The sequence below is a fragment of the Lates calcarifer genome, linkage group LG11, assembly GCF_001640805.2.
Source record: "Lates calcarifer isolate ASB-BC8 linkage group LG11, TLL_Latcal_v3, whole genome shotgun sequence".
Lineage (NCBI taxonomy): Eukaryota > Metazoa > Chordata > Actinopteri > Centropomidae > Lates > Lates calcarifer.
The window spans coordinates 10,435,814-10,454,531 of NC_066843.1; the positions used below are offsets into that span (position 1 = coordinate 10,435,814).

An 18,718-nucleotide genomic window follows, 5' to 3' on the forward strand; every position below is an offset into this window, starting at 1 on the left:
TTTACTTGAGGCATATTTAGTGCAAATTGTTTTTTGGGAGAAGGCTATAAAGAATGTTTCAGTCATTTGATCATCATTCTTTGTTAAACAAAGCAACCATCACCTCATTGTGATTCTCTCTCTGTTTCTTGATTTGACACCATTCATTTATCAGAAGCCAATGCTCATTTTCAGTTTGTTTATTTTTAACCTGGGTAACTAATTGGTTGAAAAGTATTTGGACAAATACATGTATTTGCTTTCTTGCAGAGAATTAGATGAGAAGATTCATACCTCTCTCATATTTGACCTAAAAGGCAGCAGCCAGTAAATAGTTCGCTTAATTTAGCAAAAGACTGGAAACGGGGAAACAGCTAGCCTGGCGTTGTCTGTAGATAATAAAACCCACTGTAACACACACTAATTGGCATTCTGTAACTTATTTAAAGTGTAAAGCCAAGAGAATGTCCAGCACAGAAAAATTTATGATGATTTATGATTTTACACTTTGTTTTTTGTGGATTAAACAAACAAGATAATACATCTTAATCAGTGGATGAATTATGTTGTCCTTGGACAGAGCTAGAGTAACTTCTTGCTGTCTTCTTCCTGTTTCTAGTATTTGTGCTAAGTTAAGCTACCTGGCTGCTGGCAGTAGCTTTATAATCAATGGGCAAACATGGAAGTGGTATTTGTCTTCTAATCTAATTCTTGACTAGAAAGGGAATAAGCATATTTCCCAGAATGTCACTAGAACTATTCCTTCTCCATACTACTCTTTCTCCATTAATGTAGAGCGAGGCAATTCACCTTTTTAACGCTAGATTGCCTTTTAAACCACTATCTTCTATCTTATCTTAAATGTCATATTTCCATGTACCTATTTTCATTCTTCAAAAGAAATTTTGTAAAATGATCAATAATGAGAGGTTGAATGATTCTGCACTCAAAGACAGAGCAAGGTCTTGGTGCACTGATGCTGAGGCCCAGGCTGTGACCTCTCTAAAAAGGAGAGTCAGCTGCTTGCACACGTAGAGTCCCTGTGGCATGCTATGACTCCTGCAACACCTCAAACACATAGATCTTAGTCCCTCTACCAGCTGGCCTGCTCTGTGCCCCGCCTCTTCTCTCTGCATGCCCTTTAACCTTCCCTGCCTGGGTATATATAGTCTGTGTTACTATCAGAGTTCTCCTGGCAGCCATCATGAAGGGTACAGTCTCGATCTGCTGTTTCCTCTCCCTGCTGCTTTTGCAGGCCACAGCAGGTAAGACTCCAAAGTATTTTGATCAAATATTTGGTGGGTTCCTCCTGTTTTATGTGAGGTGGTGCTCTGTGAGCGTGAGATATGTTTGTGTACAGGTGCTGCTAATGAATGAAACAGTGACATGGTGCAAGTTTAGAGGTTGGTTTAATGAATGTGCTGCTGCCGTACATGATTGCTATGTTGGTTCAATCACACAGTGACTGATCAGATTCAGAGGTTGTTGTTCAGTTGTGATTCAGGCTGTTAAAATGACCAGGAATAATCTGGACGAAAGTAGGAAGTACTGGGAGGTTTTTATGTCAGTTGTGGGGGGAGTTTGTTCAGGAATGGCACTGACTTCTGGAGACAGAGTGCACAGGGACAGTGATAGTCATGGGGACATCAGCCAAGGATAGACGGAGACAGAGATAGACACGTTATCCTGGTCTTTCTTTGCCACTATTTAAAGTCTGTTCCAGTTTATAATTAAACCGTTGTCACCCAATACAAAGTGATGGATTTAACTGTTTTTTCGTATCTTTTTAATCACTGTAATGCTTTTGATGTGTGAACAAATGTCTTATCCCCATTTTGGTGAGTTTCCGAAAGGAGGGCAGTTGAGGATTATTCAAGCTAGAGTTCAGCCTCTCCTGTGACAGCATGTCAGCTGTCCTAACGCATGGCACCAGCTGATGGAAAGTCTTAGTCTAACCAAGGAGAGGAGAACAGCCATGCTGGAGCTTGAATGGACACTGAGCTTTTCCTCTCTTTAACTTCAGAATTCATTGATTTGGTCACCTTTGGAACTTTGTCCTCTTCAACTTGGTTTGGAAGAGTTACTCCAGACCAGATATTCCCATATCACCTGTGATGATAATCCATAGTATCATAAAATACAGGGATCATGACAATCTCAGAATAAATATGATTATGTGGCACCCGTGGAGTTGACTGTCGTAGTAACAACAACAGTAACAACATCTTCCAGGTTGCCCATTCTAAAAATGTGGACTGGTCTGTGGCTCTGGACCGGGGCGGTCGCCGTTACCCTTGTCTGTCACCCTTGTCCGTCCTTGGGGTGGCGTTCAGCTCTGCAGCCTGGGGCCAGGCCTCCATATTCCAGACTGCTGTCAGGTGTCTAAGATTGGAAGGCCTCCTGAAACCCAACACTGTCCACTATAGTTCCTCCCTCCATTTGACTCCCCTTCCCTGACTCCTCACCCCTCCCACACCCACGCTCCCCTTTAGATACGCTGCACAGCTGCTGTCACTCTGCACTGTCACAATCGCAATTTATTCCCAGCAGTTGGCCTTATAGGGACATGCATTCTCCAGGCAGGAGGGGCTGTGCTGGGGCTGCAACTCATGCCTTTATAGACCTCCTCTGCAGGCCCATGCAGGTGTCTTTTCACCGTGTTGTGTATAATCTGTATTGATTTTTTTTCCTGCAGAGCATGTAGGAGCTTTGGTTCCAACACCTGTAAGTTAAGGACAATTATGAGAATCATGAACTCCTTGCCACTCAGTGTGTAATTATTTGTGTTATTGATTGGTTCGATCTCTGTCAGGAACTCCACTGAAGAAGCTAAGTCTGCAGAGGGGAGCAGAAAGGGTAATCTCCTTCTAAAAGAATGTGCAATCGATTTGCTATCGTTTCATCATAGGCTGTGTAACTGCCTGGGTCAGTGCGGATTTCTAGTTCAAAAGCCATTAACAGTGTATACAACACTAATGTCTACATTTTGTGGAGAAAAAAGCTGAAAGCAGCAGCAGAGCCTACACCATGACATGATAATCTTGATGTCGACACTCACTTCTGTCACATGCCTCAGACAAATTAGAAGACTGAAGCCAGTTGATTATGTTACAATTAATCCATTGCAATAATTGATTGTTTAGAACTATTTACACTTGGAGCAAATTAGGGCACCTTGATTTTGGACATTGTAGACAGAAGAGAAGTAATCTTTCTGCATAATAATGCTTTGCAGTCATCGCTGTATGATTAGACATCATTAGACTTGAGTGTAGCAGTGCAAACATACCTGGAACATGCTAGAAGTGCTTTTCACATAGCTCATGTGACTCTGCAATTTCCTTTACAGTCATTTTACCTGCAGGAGTAAAATAGCTTCCATTTTCATGCCAAAGCAAGGACCACAGGAAATCTGTGTTTTCTTGCTGGTGTTAATGGGTATTTTACATGACCAACGATGCTGCTCACTTCTGGGGTTTTATGTGGGTCTGACACTGCTCAGTGTCGACATGTAATGGTAAACATAGGTTACTATAGTAACTATAGGGTTATTATAAGGTTGCTAGAAACCCTACACTAACCTGGTCTTGTGTGAATGGCTCTGACTGACCAAACGAGGATTGAGGCCATGTATTCAATGTCATACATGGGATTTGAGTGTGAAAGGGGCTCGAAAGAAGTATTTGTAAGTGTTGCTATCGTTACATAGCCAACATTAGCATTAACAGCTGTTTACTGTCCAGAGATCTAGAAATAAGGTTTCTAGTTCAGTATCAAACCTCATGGCCGAACTCATCAAGAGCTGTTTTCAACAGCAACAATTTGCTTCTAGCTCTATCATTTCTTTTCTTCTACTCACATCTCACCACTTTCCAATAGCAACTCACTGTGGCATCCAGTCTGCCCTAAAGAAGCGGGGGCATATTGTAAATGGCCGAAGCTCTTGGCAAATGACCCTCACCACCACCATCTCCCGGCACAAAACCACATTCAGCGGCAGAGAAACCTTACAAATAATAACGACTAATACAATATGAAAATGTCATTAATGCTGAAATGCATATAGAAAACTGTGAAAACTGTGCACTCAGAATAAAAATATGTGCTATGTGCATAATGTTATGTCTCTCCAAACAAATTATAACTTTATTGAAACAGAAATATATCACAGCCTCTTTCAGGCCTTGATTAGATCTTAACACCAGTGTGTTTATACTTGAGTGGTAATACTATCCATCCTCGATACATATACAGGAGGCCAAAGATGCTTGTATCTTGCAGGGGGGGGGGGGGGGGAGCATGGAAAGTTAAAGGCACACTGTCTCCATGTGATCCCCTCTGATGGCATGTGGCATGTCTGGGACATCCCTCTGATGTTAGTAGTAGTGGGGACACACCAGTCATATTCAACTGCCCTTACTACACACCCCTCCTTAAGACAAGCCCCCCCACCCCCGAATCCCAAGGGCACCTGACATCCTTTCCTGGCTTTCGAACAGGAGAGCAGGGATAGAGGCATCAGATCAACACCTCAGCGTAAAGTGCCTTTGCCCTTGTGCCTGTCACTCCACTTCATGTCTAGCTGTCTAGAAGTCTAGAAGCTAGGAAGTGAAATATATACATAGACATAACAAACATTGAATTATACGGGTGATCGAGGTGTATTTATTGTGTAAAATGCTGTAGATACAAGGTAAACCATCCTGTATTACCAGCTATCATTATGGTATTTTAAACTTACATGAACGCTCCTGGTGCAGTAGCTCTCACTTGGCTAGCCTGTATATTACACAGTTAGCTCTGTGAGATGTGGATGTCTCTGAGTCTCCAGACTGACTAACAGTCAAAGCCTTAAAATAGGAGGCAGCTATTCTGCCCCCCTCTGTCCATTTTCTGACCCATTGTGGGGCTATTTCTGACTCTGGGGGAGTACTAGTTCCACAGGCTGTGCCACCTGTTGCCATCTGAGGCCTCTTCTCACCACACCCTGCACAAACTCTGCTGACTACTCTCATACCGCTTACCCTTGGTAGAGGAAGAATCATGTGCATTTGCATTCGTTGGGCTTCCTTTCTAGAGAAATGTATATGCAATGTCCTTATGAAGAGAGAGAGAGATCATTTGCTTATTTGTGTTATGTTAAAGACAGTTAAATCATTTTACAAACCAGTGGTTATGAAAAAAATTTATCCACTCTGTTCAAATTTGAATGAATTCAGTGCTTCCCCGCAGATCTCCAGTGGAACCCCATGGCCTTCAGTTAAGGTTGCCTCAACCCCCCCTCATGCTCAGGATAAATCCTCTGACTGGGGCTTCCAAGCCTGCTGTCCTCATCATGCTCAGTTTAATTCAATTTACCTGCACTGTGCTGCAAGCAGAACATGATCCTGGGGTTTTACACATACACAGATACCTAATATATACAGTGTAAATGCACATGACTGTAGATACATACCAGCACACACATGTATACATACATAAGTACATAATACCTAGGGTATTCCCTGGTTGTATGCTTTGAGTAGAATAAATAATACTTTTTTTAGTGCAGTGTGTGATCTCTAGCTCTTTCAGCTATGAAGTTGGTTGAGATTTGTGCCTATAATTTGCTAAACTGTGATTGGCTCCACAGTTTGTTGATGTAACAAATTACAGTGGCATGTGCACATCGACATATAGAAATATATAGAAGCCCTCCTTTTTAAAGCATCTGTATGGTGAACTTCAAGACATCAGGGGAAGTAAAACAGAGGGGCATCCTTAAACTTGAGCAGCGTATTGGCACATACTTGGAGTTGTTGATTGACATTATTCCTGATTGACATTATTCCTGATGCTTGAATAGCCTCCACACAAGAATCTATAATTGAGGTATGACTTACCCAGCCACTGAGGCCATGGTAGGCTTAATTTGCCAACATTCCTACTGGATGTGCCGATGCCACCAGAATGTTTCTCCAAACTGAGGGAGGGTTGTGTGGCAACGGGCTCAGTGAGGACACATGGTCCAGGGTGCAGATGTCCGGGGTTCAACTCCCCTGGCGCCTGCAGGGTTAATTTTGAGCGCTGATGCAAGGCCCTCCATCCACAGGCAACACTACCTCTCTGATCTTTGCGGAGCTCTGTCCCAGGGCCTCCATCAGGGATTGACAGGATTGGAAGGTGTTAACAAGTTCACAGCAGTTAAGGCCCAGTCAAGAGGCTAGTGTTAAAAGACACGACTCTTCTGATTGATGAGTCAAGTTACAGAAGCTCGAGTGAGCTTTGTGTGCTGCAGGGACAGGCCTGGTAGGTTGAGTAAGATGAGAGAGGATTTGTTCCTCAAAAGCCACTTTAGCCTTCATGTTGAATCATCCTCTGTGTCCTCTGACAGGAGACTTCTCTCACACTGACAAAAATTTTTTTTCTCTTCTTCCTTTTGTAATTAATTGCATCCTGTGTGAGATCCTTACCCAGTGTTTCTCCATGGTTCAATTTGACATGGAGCAACCATTTGCAAAATGGCAGCCATGTATCACAGATGGTGCTACAAGATTATGCTTATTGTTATTTCTACAGGCATGTAGCAATCATCTGACTTGAAACTGATTTTAAATGTCTTTATTGCTTTGGTTTATTTTATCAGATGCACAAGTCTTTATGAGTTCACATGCTTAAAAAGGATAATATCCAGTTACTCTTGCATCATTATGACTATCCTCCTGCTTAGGAAAAACTCTTTTTCTCTCGCTCCCACATTTACCTGTATCTTCTTGAGAGTAAAAACAAAACATGTGGCCTATTACGTATCCAAATACGCAGCAACATATATAGATAGATCTTTCTAGGCATTGCAGCATTACTCATACCCCTATTTTACTCTGGCTGCTACCCTTTTGGTTTCTCTTGTTCTTGCACCGTGCTGAGAGCAACATTACACAGATTTATTTTTAGCAGGTTGACTCGGGGAGAATCATCAGTGCTGTGTTGTTCCTTAACCAGCAGTGTGTGTCACTGCTGCCACACTGCAAAGGAGCAACTGCTGGGTCTCATTTAAGCCTGAGCCATACAATATGCCGTTATGTGTCTGTATGTGCATGTGTGTGTGTATAAGTTACACTACTGCTTAGCTGTGCACAATTTGAAATATTTCTTTTGGCTTTCTGTGGTGTGATTCACTATCAAATCATCTGATTGATGGAAAGTACACCCTGGATTTCTCAGTTGGCAGATACCTTTATTGACCCAGCTTCTTTTTACTAAGTATAAGCATATTTATATCTTCAAGACCAATGTGTTATTAATATAAACAAGTTTGCATCAGGCTAGTAAACAAACAGGCCCTCAGATGATTTTACTTGTAATTTGATGCACCATTGGTTTTGGCCAATGCAACGTGCCATTCTGACTCTTGGCCAGAGACACTAAAAGTCATTGACCACATGGCCAGTGGCTGTACTCCAGGTTACGGTGCAGGATGCCACGACAGTGCTGCCCTCTGACAGGGAGGCATTTTCTTACACTGATATACAGTTTATTATTATGTGTGGAAAACAATGTCATCATCCAACATTACAGAAGCCCCAGTCAGAGGTGATACAAATCTTCTCAGTACAGTATTTGATTATGGCAAAGAAGCAATTTTGTTAATATATTCTGTAAAAGAATATTCTTCAGTCTTATCAGATTACTAGGGTACAGGTAAGAAAGATGGCTGAGAAGAAATGCTAATCAGTGACGGTCATTTTGAATTAAAGTCATTTGATTTTTTATGCCAGGAGACATTATGTTTTTAGGTTGTTCATCCATCCCATTCCTGTGATTGCAATGTATCCAGAGCGCCTCAGGGGGAGTTTATTACATCTGGCATAAACATCCACTTGGACTCAAGGATTAATTGATTAGAATTTGGTTGTCAAAGTTCAAAGGTTAAGGTCCCTGTCTTGGTTCCTGACTTCACAAAGCAACTTGTAACATACTCAAAAATTCATATGCTAATTAGGCCTATGACAACATTTCACAGAAATGTCTAAAAGGATAAAATGATGACATTTTATATTCAAAAGGTCAAAGGTCAAGGTGATTGTCATTGCACCATGCAAGAAAGCTCACACTCTATAAAAAATGAGTGAAGTCAGCATGTTTCACACTGGAAATCATTCACCAGAATCACGAATGCTCTTATAGTGATACCTTCCATTTTGCCAAAAAATATACTTCTAACATGACAAAAATTTTAAATAGTAAATACCAGAGCTAAAGATATATTGTGATACCAGAGAGTGGGGTTATGGAGTGTCTAAATGTTTCAAAGGAATATTTAAGTCACCTCCTGACTACTTCTGTTTCTCTCTAACCAGAACCTGCTGCTAATCTACACATCAACCCTCTAATAAAGGATTCCGATATTTATGTGAAAAATTGTCCTTAGAGTACATCAGAGTGGAAATATGTTTGTAAACTGTTACATTTATTGAACCTGTTCCAGGTCAATATGGTGTAACAAACTGAGGGGAGACTGTATTCGCCAGCAGTGAACATAAGAATTATTAAAGCTTTTCTCTCCTGGCCTAAGACGGCTGCAACCTAATAAAAATATCTTACCCCCCACCCAGGTACTTCTGCTTTACACCACCTCCGCTTTTGATTAGTGATCAGTATTGCACAAATGCCCAGTCATAGCCCGGGCTCAGCAGGTTCCTTCCCAGTCACCAGCTGAGATCAGAGGACTGTGCCTTGGGCAACAGCTCCTCCATGCAGGTCTCTTCATTTGAACATGGTCTAGTATTAGTTTTATAAGAAAGCAGTGTTGATTTTGTTTTGTTTGTTTTCTTAGTCAGATTTTTGTGAAGGAGGGACAGGACATCTTAGGAGCTCTCTTATCTTATGCTATATTTTCTATGTTATTTTAAGATCAAGTCAAGAATTGATTTTCGAACTATGTTAATATGCTTCCTGTGCCAGTAAACTGAACTTAACTGCGCTGTGCTGACAGGAAGTATGCAGGCAATGTGTTTATATAACAGCATCAATATTCAGATCATGACATGTGTCTGATTTACAAGTGAATGACTGCAATTAATCACCCTACAGGTATTATAATATCAGATTCAATATTCCACTAACGTGCTGTAAATACTATTGAAATTCCCTAACACCTCTATTAGGGGAGTGTCTGGTAGCATGGGTACTAAGGCCCATAACCCTCCCCAGGGCATGCAAGTGTGAACAAGGAGGACTTCTCCTATATATAGTTCATAGCCGTAGCAGGTTTGTCTGAAGCATGGCTATGTGGGAGGTGTTACAGGGAGGCCTGCTCTGAGGCCTGGGCACACAAGGACAGGCCTCACAGTGTGATAAGTCTGTGATAGGTGGATAAATATAGAAGAGAAAATACAGAGGATTGCACATCATTGTGTCACATATATTACTGATGGGAACACTCAGTCCGCCGCTGAGTTCTCCGCCCAGTCCCTTATGAAACTGGGGAAGTCCCTCTCTCTGTCTCTCTTATCTTTGCAGTTGTTATTAAGCCCATGGTGATGTCGAACAAATGTCTTTGTCTGTTTATTTTCAGCATTTGCTTTCTAAATTAAGAACTGATTGTACTAACAGCTGTCATCTAAGCAATCTGATATGTTCAAAAGTGGACATGACACACTGGTGAGCGGATATGTTCTCTTGGATTCTCACTCTCTCTCTCTCTCTCTCTCTCTCTCTCTCTCTCTCTCTCTCTCACACACACACACACACACACACACACACACACACAATTTGTGTGGGTTGTGGGGTGTAAGCCACCTTGGAAAACAGCACCAAATCTAATGTATATCCTGCATATAGAAGGACAGTCACTCAGTTTTCACATAAAGTTCACTACAAAAAAATAAAAGATTTTGTTCTACTTTAAAGCTTAAAAAAATCCATAAACATTTTGATGAAAACCACAAGATTTTATTTACCTTTTTGTGGATTGGTTTTGTGTGTTTTAATAAAAGTCATATTGAAAGACTCATGTCTGCACAAAATGACATTAAAACTGATGGTTTTGCAGCATTCACCCAGGGTGAGATAAGATGTTGTAATTCTCAGTGTTGTTATGTTCAGTGTACAAAAGAAACATTTGAGTTCAGCTCAAACACCAGCTATGTCTGAAATTGATACTGGCATACAGTTTAAAACTGCTTTTATTACTAGCTATCACATTTAAATTCCTAGCAGCAATGATAATATTGAGACTCAGGATGTGCTGATTGATGTGCATCCGGAAATAGCAGCATCACTGGCCTCAGTAACAATGCTTTATTGAAAATGTATGACTGGCTGTCATCAGCCCCAGTGTCAGCCTCATAACGAAACTGTCAATGGGATTGGTTTGCACCAAATGTGGCCACCTGCGTCCACTTCTATTACTCCTTTCTCAGATCATTAAAGACGTACACTGAGAACTTCAACCAAGTTCAATTTTGTTGATGTTGTTTTTACAGAAGAAGAAGATTTCACCTCCGTCCTCAGAGACAGATCTCACATCGATGAGACACTGCGACTTGCTGCTGAGGAAAAAGCAGGAGACTATGCAGGTGAGGGTCAAAGGTGATTCAATAGATGAAGTTTTTTTTTGTAAAGCTTTGTACTTTGACTGCATTTGACAGGTTGAAGGTAGCTCAGTAAAACAAGCAGTTTAATACTGAAATTTCCCTTGATTCCCTTTCTTTGATTTCCTTTTAACTTTCAAATGTCTGCCTGACGTTTGATCATTAATGCAACACATTATCTCAGAAGGTGGAAGTGATAGTGAAAGATTAATGTGTAAAAGATGTGACAAGGGGACTCATGTAGATATTAAATGTAGATATAAAAGTGCAATTTGTGAGCAAAGGAAATTTACAAAATCCTCTGACTTTCATTTCCTCTCCTTTTTCTCCACTGTGGCCAATCAAATTGTCTCTTTTTAAACATCTATGTCTGACATCTTCATTATCATTTCCTCTTTCTTCTTGTCCTCTTTCAGCGGCTCTACAGAGGTTGCGGAAGATATATCACACATCCATCAAGCCGATGGAGCAGGCCTACAAGTACAATGAGCTGAGGCAGCACGAGATCTCAGGTATCACAGAGGCTTCGGCTGCGTCTGCACTTTGTTCTGTTGTGTCAGTTCTCTGTTTGAGTTGCTTTGGTGACTGATTTGTTGACTTGTTTGTACACACACATTGCCCTTACACCATGGTGTAGTCAACATCTTCTTTTACTCATTCACCTCTGGGGGCATTTGGTTTTTATTTTAGTCTGGGCTCTTACTCAGACTCTGAGCGAGCAAAAAGGTATATTTCTTCCCCTTTTCTTCTATTCCTAATATTTTTTGTAATGTCCCTTTTTGATTTTTTTAAAACTATTCTGCACAGTGCACTGTTTATTCACCAGTAACCTCAGCACACTAAGCTGCGCACTGAAGGTCCAACAACAAATTTTCCTTTCCCACAATGAAATAAAGTTCGCCCTCTTGTGGCTTTCCAGCTTTAGCATGCATGCAAACTTGTCAAATACCACTTGTGTCAAGCGTATAAATGAACATATATTTTTTTGTAGTTAAGAGTGAAATGCTGTACTGTACCTCATTGCTTGACCACACAGGGACACCATCCATTTACAGATGGACATGTTTGACACATTAGGTCAAATATGGGACGAGATTCTGGTGCTCTTCCTCCCATTCGTGCACATTGTTATTCACCCCCTTCCCTTGCTTGTAGAAACCTCACTCCCTCACTGAGCTCTCCTCACTCTCCTCCACCTCCTGTTGCCTTCACTTCTCTGTGCTCCACCCTCCCTCTCCTGTCCTCCCCCATCCCCATCCCCTAACAGCCTACCCCGGACGAACCCTGGGGGACTCAGCCACAGGTGGGTATGGGCGGGGGGCCTTACCTGTGCATGAAGTGCTCAGCCCCTTCCTTTACCCCCTCTTCATTTGTCCTCATACATTTGTGAGTCACTTAGATCAATATAAATACTGCACAGCTCTCTGTGGGTCAGAAATAGCAGGCATGTTTCACTTGGGGCAACACCCAAGGTAACACAGATGACACATAGAGAGCAGCAGTTTTATTTGAATCAAAATTGATTTACTCTTTCTTGAATTAATCATTCAAAATTTCAGCCAAAACTCCAATTCCATTTTAAAGAATGAAAAGGGAAGAAATGTAAATTAAAAAATTGTGGTGCAAATATAATAGACTTTAAGTTTGGTAGTGTTTAGGCAGTACATTCATTGTGTAGTTAGGGTGTAACATGTAAAAATATGGAAGGGGCGTTGCATGTGCAGCTCTGGCTTTAGCAAAGGACCCGCAGGTTTGAGGAGCGGATACTGGTGGGAAAGGGTGGTCAGTGTTCGGCTAGGAGTAAAATGTGACTCACTGTCACACTTTTGGGTGGGGGGCACTTTTATCCTCAACTTCCATTGAATTCATTCAGGTTTGGACCAGTGGCCTGTAACAGAACTTTCCTGCTCCCTCCCACCCTGACACCAGGTCCACTCACAACACACATATCAGCTTGCTATGAGACACAGTTTGCTCTGTTGAGTCTCATGTCAGTGTCATTGCCTTGCTTTGTTGCGTGTCACTGAGATATGGCTGCAGCAGTTCACTGAAATTTTCCTCATGCTATTAAACAAGCCTAACAGCTTCAATGCGTTTCTTTGCTTATCTTTTTATTTATTTATTTATTTTAAATTTCCTGTCTTAAAAAATCTCTCTTTGTGTTCTGGATTAAGAGTGACAGTGCTATTCTGGTGCACTTCTTGGTGTCTCTCAGATTTGTTCATCCCAAAAGCAACCCCAGGATATAATTAGGATAGACTGATGTTTTGGTTAAACTATCCCTTCATGACCCACAAAAGGAAGACTGGAGACCAAACACAGGTTGATACAGAACAACTCAGAGTTCTCACTCCTTTTCTCATCTGTGACCAAGAAAATCTAGCATAATTTTCATAATTTTTCATATAAAATTTGGGATGAACTTGAGAGGTTCCTCGTCATCATTTAGACATACTGTGCAGATTTTAATCACTGTCGTTTCTGCTTGCCCAACAGATGGAGAGATCACTTCCAAACCCATGGTCCTCTTCCTGGGACCCTGGAGTGTAGGAAAGTCCTCCATGATCAATTACCTCCTGGGCTTAAATGACAGCCCCTATCAGCTCTACACAGGTATGTTACACGCATCTCTAACCCAAAAATTCCATCATAAATCTACAGAACTATTAGAGAGACAGCTGCCTTATCTAAATGTGACAGGGCTGAGCATGTAAGTGCCAGGATGTCATGGTGGTTTTCGAGTAGGCAGATACCATCATGGAGGTTTTGTTGAGTAAGATCCATGAAATCTTATGGAGGCTTAAAAGTGATTTCTGGCCCCTGGCTGAATTTATAATGCACTCAGATTTTTTTTCTTCAAAATTATCCCAGTCCGTTTCTCTTGCTAGTCCTGTTCTTGCTAATGTCTCCATTTGTTTCTCCCTCCATTTGTTTTTAGGAGCTGAGCCTACTACCTCTGAGTTCACCGTTATTATGCACGGGGAAAAAATCCGCTCTGTCGAGGGTATTGTTATGGCAGCAGACAGCTCTCGTTCTTTCTCGCCCTTGGAGAAGTTTGGCCAAAACTTCCTAGAGAAGCTGATCGGTATTGAGATGCCCCACAAGCTGCTCGAACGTGTGACCTTTGTGGATACACCGGGAATCATTGAGAACCGCAAGCAGCAGGAGAGAGGTGAAGCAGAAATGTTGACCTTCAGTTTGCAGGTTTTCACATACCACAATTCAAATACAAAGCAGCTGGGTAGAGCTCAGTGTTTATTGGTGACAGTTATTCATTTCTCTTCTTCTGCCCAGGCTATCCTTTCAATGATGTTTGCCAGTGGTTCATTGACCGTGCTGACCTGATCTTCGTGGTGTTTGACCCCACCAAGCTGGATGTTGGCCTGGAGCTGGAGATGCTCTTCCGTCAGTTGAAGGGTCGCGAGTCCCAGATCCGCATCATCCTAAACAAGGCTGACAACCTGGCCACCCAGGACCTAATGAGAGTCTATGGAGCACTTTTCTGGAGCTTGGCTCCTCTCATCAATGTGACTGAACCCCCCCGCGTCTACGTCAGCTCCTTCTGGCCATATGACTATGCACCTGACACCAGTCGTGAGCTCTTCAAGCGAGAGGAAATCTCTCTTTTGGAAGATCTGAACCAGGTGATTGAAAACCGCATGGAGAACAAGATTGCCTTCATCCGCCAGCATGGCATCCGTGTGCGCATCCACGGCCTGCTGGTGGACCGCTATGTCCAGACCTTTAAAGAGAAGATGAGCTTCTTCAGCGACCCTGAACTAGTCTTTAAGGAGATTGTGGACGACCCAGACAAGTTCTACATTTTCAAATCTATCCTAGCCAAGACCAACTGTCAGCAAGTTTGACCTGCCCAACCGTGATGCTTACCGTGACTTCTTTGGCATCAACCCCATCGCCAACTTCAAGCCCCTTTCGGCTCAGTGCTCCTACATGGGAGGATGCCTGCTGGAAAAGATTGAGAAGGCAATTACCAATGAGCTGCCCGCCCTTCTGAGCAGCATTAACTCTGGCAAACAGCCTGGCCTGTCCTCCTGCGAGGCTACCGGCTGTGGTGAGAAGCCAAAGAATCGGTACCGGAAGAACTGAAAAACACAAAATAACTTGAGTGGGGGAAGTAAGGAGAAAGAGGAGGTGAAGAGAAGGGGCCTGGTGGAAGCCAACCCTGCTTTTGTCAGAACGCCTGTATTGTTGAGGAGACAGAGGAGATGAAATTAGTGTTTGTTTGTTTTTTTCCTCAGGAGAATATGAGGAGGTGAATTTAGGAGTCGTGGGAATGACGCAGATAGTGGGAGGGAAGAGTAATTGTTTGATAAGGCAGCTTAAGGACACAAGTGCTGAAGAAATGAGAACATGCCACTGATCACAGAGTTTTGTTAAAATGCACACCCTCCTCTCTCCCTTGCACAATCACAGTGGACTGTCTGCGTTTTCGGGGTTGAGGAAGTAGCGTTGTGAAGAAAAACAGAAATGGAAAAAAAAAGAAAGAAGTAAGATCAAATAAAAATTGAAAATCCTGAGACTGAAAACAGTCAAATACCAGCTCCCTTGTATGTGAATAAAATGGGAAAAGTAGAAACAGGAGTTGCAAATTTGTGTTGTAAAATCTAGAGAATTGCTTTGCAGCAGGTCAATTCCATATGCTTCAGAAGTTGTTTTTGAAGTAGCCTTTTTGTGGGTGCTATACAAAGCCTTTGTGTTTGGGTGGTCATCCAAACTTTCAACATAGATTAACATTAACATTGCATGTTAGATGTCACATCTTATTTTACAAATGCATGTATGTTCCTCCTAACAAACTCACACAATAGTTCCTCATGATACTGACACCTGAACCAGCCTTGCCATGCAACAAATGAGGCCTTTTTTTTCTTAGTTTTATTCGCTCATCAGTCTTGGTTGTTGACAACCTGTGAAATGAGCACTGTCATGGAAGCAGAGGTCAGGGTTCAAGGGTCAGAGTCTTCAGAGCAGGGTGGATACGTTCATTCTGTTTCACTTCTTAACTGTTCTTACTGTTTCTGTTTGTCTATAGATTTGCTGCTTTGGCAGAAATTCAATACAATGTTATGAATATTTTTTTCCTACAACAATAAGCTTCCCAGCTTTTTTAGCTGAATGACCACATAAGAAATGACACGAGAATGTGTTTGAATTATAGCTGTCTTTATCCATTTGTTCTGCCATTTCTTCTGCAGGCAAGAAAGGTATTTATTGATTTTTCTGTGTAAACTTTCCAAATGGGCATTGAAGTAGGCTGTGTCTGTGTACTGAACAATCCTGCTGCACAATCTGACAAACTCTCACTTTGTGGGAAAAAAAAGTGGCCTGGAGATAATAGAGAGGAAAAGGTGAAGTGGAGGACTCATGAGTTGACCCCTGACCTCTGTGGAAAGAAGGAAGTCCTAAATATTGACCCTCTACGAGAAAGGTTTGGAGTGATACACTGTAGATAGACACTTCAGATACACACATCTTTCAGCTGGGTGCAGAAACTTTTTGGAGTCTTGTCGTTACCTTAAGATTGCTAGACCACCTGCAGCAACTCCAGGAAGTTACTGTGCCTGTCCAAGACTGTGTTTTGTTTTGTTTTGTTTTGTTTTTACAGATTAAACAAACATGATACAATGTGTTAATTAGGGAGCTTTCGTGGTGAAGGTAGGTGGACTTTGTTACCTTTTGAAAGAAGCGGTTAACAGTTTCTCCCTGTTTTCAGACTGCATGCTAAGCTAAGCCAACCAGCTGCTGGCTCCAGCTACATATTTAGAGAACTCTACAGATATGACAGTGGTATCAATCTACCAAAATGTCAAACTACTGCTTAAAATTCAGGGTCCTAAATCATCAAAGATTAGGTAGGTAGTAATATCTACAAGTCCAAAAAGCACCAAGTTATCCCACAGACCCATCCCAGTTCTCTCTTTGTACTCCCTAACTAACCCCATAGTGCAGAGTGTTTTCATGACTAAAATCTGAAGCATAATGGAAAAGAAAACTGACAAATAAACCCCAGTGAATCTCACATTTGCTTAATTTTCTCCATTTCTCTGAGTGTATGTGTTCCACAGGATGTGTTTGGTATGTTTACACTGCAGATCCAGAACATGCCCACTAGAGAGTGCTGTGTAAAAGTGTATAAAGTTATACAGACCACTAACTAACACCCATTGTGGCAACAGTTTATAGTGGGGTGATAGCTCAGGCTAACAATGTTGTGTGGTTGTGCTTTTGGTATATTTCAGTATCAATTATCTTAATTTACCTGTGAATTAGATCTGGAATGGATGTGTGTCCCATTAAAGTAGTTGTTGGCTCACTTTTTTTGTTTTGGTATAAAATTTAAATTCATCTTGGCCCAATTTTTGGAAGCTTGATCATCAAGAATAAAGATTTCTGATTGACTAGACAGTGAAATTTTGTGGTTATTCAGACCTTAATCAGGAAGACTTGAGCAAGAAAACAGAGGGTTAAAACTTGTATCAAGATGATTTTTCCTTCTTTCACTCTGTCTACCTCCCTCCTGTTAACATGTCTTTCTCTCCATTACATCTCTACATTCACATCCCTGTTTCTTTTCACTCTGTTTCACCTTACTGCCATGAGTGTAAACTCCACAGGCCCAGTCTCTCACTTTTGGGTTTGAAAGGGTGGTTTTATCCTTTAGCTGCACTGCACCAACAATTTGTCGTGACCAGAGGTGGGGAGGTGTGTGTGTGTGTGTGTGTGTGTGTGTGGTGAGTGGAGTGTATAACTGAATGTGTATGTGTTGGAGATCAGCAGTAGTTTTGATAGTTGTGCACCAAGGCTCTATACTCTATAAACACAGACTTAGACCTGACATGTGTTTCTGTATGAGTGTACTTCTACTCTTCCACAAAAATTATTTTAGAAACGCTCTGAGGAGACTAACTTGCAAATGGAAAATACAATTAAGGTTCATGATAAGTACTCAAACATTAAAGTAGTCTCTTTATGCCTAAATCACAGTCAGTGGTTCAATGGCAACTATCTTAAGACAACTACACACTGGGCCTTTATGTAAATGAAAATATTCTTTTTAACACAGAAGCTTTTCCCAGAAATCCTGATTTATGAGAAATGCGTTGTTATAGTAAAGATCAAATCTTGGCAGTAGAACATTTTTGAGATTTTAGACACACAAAGACAGACAGACACAGACACACTGTACACTGTACAGCCACATGGACACATTTATATATTAAATAATGTATTGTGTCTTGTTCAGTGTATACCCCAGAATAAATCCCTCTTTTTTTCCCTGCAGAGTAAATTTAGTGTTGTGAAACTTATCCAAACTCTTGCTAGTCTTGCTTATTCTATATCTATCTATCTATCTATCTATCTATCTATATATATATCACACCTTGATCTAAATGTTGAGGAAGTCTTTTCATTCCTCTCATAAAGGATATACTTTTGTTGTCCCCTACATGCAGATGGATTGCAAGAGGGTGTACACAGTCTTTCCTGAGGATCCTCTCAATATACTGTCTGACTGTGAATCTACAGAGCTGACTACAGAGGACTGCTGTTTAATATTTCTCTCAGGCTACCAAGAATGAAGACTGAAGCATTAAAGCAGGAAGTTCTTTATTTAAATATGGTGCACATACCGCAGGCTTATGATTTCTGAAAAGTCACTGTTTTTAATCAACTTGAAGGTGCTGAAATATTTTAATATGCAAAACTGAATTAAGTCTGCTGTTATCTGTTGACTTTATTAACTGAATACTTTATCCTTCATGATCACTATTATCCATTTCCAATGCATGTATGGTGAACATCTAGAGCAGATTAGTGCCCTTCTATTTGGGGCATTTTGTCTCCTTTGTCTTCATTATAAGGCCAGGTTTTCCTTTTTCCTCTAGTGACGACTCTTTGTTTTTCTTCTGCTCATCCTACGCCAGATGTTTACATCCTTACAAGATAAAGCAGACCTCATTCCAAAATGTAAAGGGCACTATTGTCAAAAAGACAAAAAAAAATGTGGAGGGGTTTCATCGTTGAACTGAAGGTGCGATCATTGCGGCGAGAAAAAAAACGTCCCCACCCTTTCCTAAATTACGTGCTCGCTACCTAGAGTCTTTTTCTTTCTCCCAAGTGGGTGCACGTACCTCCACAGTTCC

General features: G+C 41.4%; 1 protein-coding gene across 1 annotated transcript; it reads left to right on the forward strand.

Moving 5' to 3' along the window:
• Positions 1–1,160: 1,160 nt before the first annotated feature.
• Positions 1,161–16,977, forward strand: srl (sarcalumenin). The gene is given in 7 exon segments (XM_018680847.2): positions 1,161–1,244; positions 10,446–10,538; positions 10,970–11,065; positions 13,050–13,166; positions 13,492–13,725; positions 13,848–14,404; positions 14,406–16,977. Coding segments are annotated over 7 exon segments (1,413 nt in total). The 5' UTR covers positions 1,161–1,183; the 3' UTR covers positions 14,661–16,977.
• The last annotated feature ends 1,741 nt before the right edge of the window (positions 16,978–18,718 follow it).